Source organism: Melozone crissalis, unplaced genomic scaffold (assembly GCF_028551555.1).
Source record: "Melozone crissalis strain CALT ecotype California unplaced genomic scaffold, PUWL_Pcris_2 ptg000023l_1, whole genome shotgun sequence".
Lineage (NCBI taxonomy): Eukaryota > Metazoa > Chordata > Aves > Passeriformes > Passerellidae > Melozone > Melozone crissalis.
Genome location: NW_026535801.1, coordinates 35,222,893 through 35,227,410, shown reverse-complemented (window position 1 = coordinate 35,227,410; position 4,518 = coordinate 35,222,893). Strand labels below are relative to the sequence as shown.

The 4,518-nt window shown below is 48.4% G+C and overlaps 1 protein-coding gene across 1 annotated transcript; it reads left to right on the top strand.

Annotated features, from left to right (window-relative positions):
* The first annotated feature begins 637 nt into the window (after nucleotides 1–637).
* CXCR4 (C-X-C motif chemokine receptor 4) lies at nucleotides 638–3,903 on the top strand. The gene is made up of 2 exons (XM_054278161.1): nucleotides 638–744; nucleotides 2,332–3,903. The coding sequence occupies exons 1-2, from the start codon at nucleotides 706–708 to the stop codon at nucleotides 3,391–3,393; spliced, it is 1,101 nt and encodes a 366-aa protein (XP_054134136.1). The 5' UTR covers nucleotides 638–705; the 3' UTR covers nucleotides 3,394–3,903.
* The last annotated feature ends 615 nt before the right edge of the window (nucleotides 3,904–4,518 follow it).

Genomic DNA, 4,518 nt, shown 5'->3' with positions numbered 1-4,518 from the left:
TGTTTGTGTTTTTTTTATTTTTTTATTATCCAGCTACATGAAAGGGATCATCATCGGACTTCTCACCCAAACCCACAGGCGCCAGAGGAGCTCAGAGGGCAACCTGCAACCCACTCACGTTGCAGCCCTTGAAAAGTTTGTAGAACCTCTCATCCCTCAATAGGGACCAGCCCTTGCTTCCTGCCTCTCCTCAGCAGGCGGGAAGAGACAACTTTGAGGACAGTTGCCAGAATTTTGAATGGCATACAGGACCCCTGCTCTTCCTCCTCCACACGACTCCTGGACCAGTGACTTCATTCGGAGCCCGCCTGGGGTACCCATGGCAACCCAGGGCTCCACAACACACTTCAAAGAATGTTCTTGAGGGGAAATTCAAAAGCCCGCTTGTATGAACACATCAATCAGAACGGGGCAAATGCCCCCGAGAGGAGCGTGGCCCCCGCGGGCGCGCCGGGCAAGTGCAATTCCCATGCCCGGGGCGGCAGACAAAGAGCGGCCCGAGGCGCCCGCCCGGAGCCCGAGAGCGCGGCGGCATCGCCGGGGAGGAGCCAGACCCGGCTGCCCGGGGGCGGGGGGCAGCCTGGGACCGTATAAAAAGGCGTCCCGCCACAAGAGCCGGGGCGTGTTTGGAGCAGCGGCGAGCGGTGTCCCTGTGGGAGGCGCGGCTGCGACAGCGGCAACAGCCCGAGAGCGCGGAGCCGTCCGATGGCTCTGAGCATGGACAGCAGCCTCGACAGCCTGGATGTAAGTGCCGGGAGCGCGGCCGGCTGCCCATGTGCGCGCTGTTTGCAAACAAAGGTGCCCTCGCCGGAGGCTGCGGGCGGCGGGGTCGGGGCAGCGGAGGGGTCTGCGGGCACGGAGGGGCAGGGCTCCCCTCTGAGCCCCGGCCGCTGCTGCCTGCAGCGCTTCGGACCTTGGCACAGCTGCAGCCTTGCAAATTCCAGCTGTAGGACTCCGCTCCTTCTCTGGGGCTCTGCTGCTCGGCCGTCAGTTCGAGTGACATGTGGCACGTTTGTGGACTGAAAAACGCCGGCAGAGCAATTAGCGCTATGGGAATGATGAGAAGGGAAGAGGCGAGGAAGTTTGGAGCGGTCTGACTCCAGGGCACGGTATCCCTTTGCCCTGGTGCGCGCCCAGACCTGGGGCTGCCGGCGGGACTGGGGGCGGCGGCAGCGCCTGGCCGTCCCGCCCGCTCCCCGAGCGAAACGGAGCGGCAACCCGCTCTTTCGGGGCAGCTCCTCTGCCTTGGTTTGGGGAGCAGTTATTGGCAAAAAGGAGATCTCTGGCAAGTTCCAACTTTAGTGCCGCAGTTAATGCCCGCGTGGTGCCGGTGCCTCCGCGTGTGAAGCGCTGAGGGTCTCTCGGGCGCGCCCTGCGCGGAGTTCGGGGGTCCGTAGGACACAGGGCATGACAGCAAAAAATCTGAAAACCTGAGGAATTGCACATAGGCAGATGGCACTCTCCCGCCAGCTTTGCTTTTAGCGCCGTGGCCAAAACCGTTGGTGGTTTCCTGACGCGCTTTCGTGCCCCCACCAAATTTCGCTTCCTTTTTCCACCGCTGTGCTCACTTGTCCGTCTGGCTGCAGTCCCGCGCCGGCCGCGCTCACCCCCGGCCCCGCAACCGCAGAGGGTGGGGAACAAAGGGAGGGAACGTGGACCATCGTGGTGACCCTTCACGGGCTTTGAGTTCCCCTGGTTAAGGTCACCTCACTCTTTCTTTCTTTCCTTATGGGCTTTGGGGTTTTTTTCCTTGTCTGAGTGTGTGGAGCTGTCAATTGCTTCTCAGCAGGGAATTCTTGCTATTATTTATCCTTTATTACATCAGCCGAGGGTACCTTCTCTATTTCTCCTTGACCCCATCCTCTTAATGAGAAAAGACTTTGGAGCAGCAGCATTTCTAAGTAATTTTTTTATAGCCCTCTATTGTAGAAGTTAAATGTGGTGTAGGTCATGCTCTATGTGGACAGACCTCTCGCATCTGGCACTTTCTGGTCTCTCCCATTTGTAGTGACCATCTGATAAGAGCACTGAAGTGTCCGTAACCAACGTTATTTCTGGGAGTAGCCATTATCTTTCTTTGCTTCTGCATGCCCTGCCCATAGCAAGATCTTGCTCTCCAGAGATAGACAAAGGAAGTTTTTTAGTTATTCTTATTTGCTGTGTATTCTATATATGTGTATGTAAACATTGTATTTTCCCACCTGGTTTTCAAAACGTTTGCCCATTTGTGACAGTGGAGACTGTTCAAGCAACCCTTCACATATTGTCATATAGAATAAGTTTTTGCAGAGAACCTAACATCTAATTTACTTTTCTGCCTTTTTTTTTTAGCTGTCCTCTGGGTTAGTAATTGACCTTTCTGAAAATGGCACAGATGAGATCGGTTCGGGTGACTATGGAGACTACGAAGAGCCATGCTATCAACATGAGAATGCCGATTTCAACCGGATCTTCTTGCCAACAATCTACTCCATCATCTTCCTAACCGGAATAATTGGCAATGGATTGGTTATTATTGTTATGGGCTACCAGAAGAAGCAAAGAAGCATGACTGATAAATACAGGCTGCACCTCTCTGTGGCTGACCTCCTTTTTGTCATCACCTTGCCATTCTGGTCTGTGGATGCAGCCATAAGCTGGTACTTTGGGAATGTTCTGTGCAAGGCAGTTCATGTCATTTACACAGTCAACCTCTATAGCAGTGTCTTGATTTTGGCCTTCATCAGTTTAGATCGTTACCTGGCAATAGTCCACGCCACCAACAGCCAGCGCCCACGAAAGCTCTTGGCTGAGAAGGTGGTGTATGTGGGCGTGTGGCTGCCAGCTGTGCTTCTGACAGTGCCCGATTTAATCTTCGCCGGTACCAGTCAAGTGGAAGGAAAGTATATCTGTGACCGCTTCTACCCTCATGATAACTGGCAGATCTCGTTCAGATTCCAGCATATCCTGGTAGGACTTGTCTTGCCTGGTCTAATAATCCTGACTTGCTACTGTATTATCATATCCAAGCTGTCACACTCCAAAGGCCACCAGAAGCGCAAAGCCTTGAAGACCACGGTTATCCTCATCCTTGCCTTCTTTGCCTGCTGGCTGCCATATTATATTGGCATCAGCATCGACACCTTCATCTTGCTGGGGGTCATCAGACACCGCTGCAGCTTGGACACCATAGTGCACAAATGGATCTCCATTACAGAAGCCCTGGCATTCTTCCACTGCTGCCTGAATCCAATTCTGTACGCCTTCTTGGGTGCCAAGTTCAAAACATCAGCTCAAAATGCCTTGACATCAGTTAGCAGAGGATCAAGCCTCAAGATTCTTTCAAAAGGCAAACGTGCAGGACATTCTTCTGTTTCTACAGAGTCGGAGTCTTCGAGTTTCCATTCCAGCTAACGCTGCTCCTTGCCATCATTTTATAAAGAGACTTTAAAGCTGCGCAAGATTTCAGACAAATAAGACTGACCATAATGTACAGATTTATTTACAGCTGGAATTTTATATTGTTTCTTTTAGTCTCTGTGAAGTTTAATTGACTTATTTATATAAAACACCTTTCGTATTGATGACAAACTGTCTAGGCAGGTCCTGTGGACAAGTGGTTGGTTCACAAAAGTTTTAGTGACTGTATGTATAGATATGTGAACTAAACACTTTGGATTGTAGCAAAGTCGTTGTTAAAAGTTTAGAAAATATTTCTCTGTTGTTTATATGTAAATGTTTTTGGTGTTGGTGTTATTCTTAAAAGTTTGCCTGGATATTTTTACCCTACTACAAGATGTTTGGTTTACAATAGCTTAACTCTGCTGTAGAAATGGCACTTATAACCAAAGCCTCCTCTGTTACATGCTAAGGTATTTCCCTCCATTCTCAGTAATTGATGGTTTGCAAAGTTTCTATTCTAGGTAAAATAAAAGTACATGAAAAAAAGTTATTTTGAGTGGTATTTTCATTTCTGGTTCAAGTTTTCTCAGTGCTTTTATTTACAATTCTAAATACACAATAATGTCTTAGAAAATTGCAGGTTTTGTGAAAAGCAGGAAAATGAGTTTCAGTACATACTGATTATTCAGCTGACACCTCTGAGTTCCATGTCATATGTTTTTTTTCACTGGAATACATTTGCTCCAGTTAACACTATGTTTAGAATTACTTAAACTGTCACTTAGAGAACTTTTTGAGGAAAAATATCTACAAATGAAAACCAATGTGTTTAAACAATTGCTAAAGTTTACGGCCTCAGGAGTCAAACTCAGATTACTGCAAGTGCCTAACCTTTATGCCCTGTGTACAAAGTTAATAATACATTTCTTCCGCCTTTGTTGTGATTCTAAATTTAGTTTCACAAGTTAATACTAATCAAATGCAGCTGAATCAAAGCCATTTCTGACTAGAAATAAAGTTATCCTAATAAAGTGTATCTGTTCTAAGGGAGGTAAGTGGTTCTCCTCTATGGAGTTTTCCCTATCCTGTCTACATCCAGATTTTCTTAAAGTAATGTTAAAATCTTCACATTGCTTT

Excerpts from the sequence above, each read along its gene's own strand:
- CXCR4 (XM_054278161.1), top strand. The coding sequence starts at position 706 with ATGGCTCTGAGCATGGACAGCAGCCTCGACAGCCTGGAT. Across the intron at positions 745-2,331 it reads GCAGCCTCGACAGCCTGGAT|CTGTCCTCTGGGTTAGTAAT; the intron begins GTAAGTGCCGGG and ends TTTTTTTTTTAG.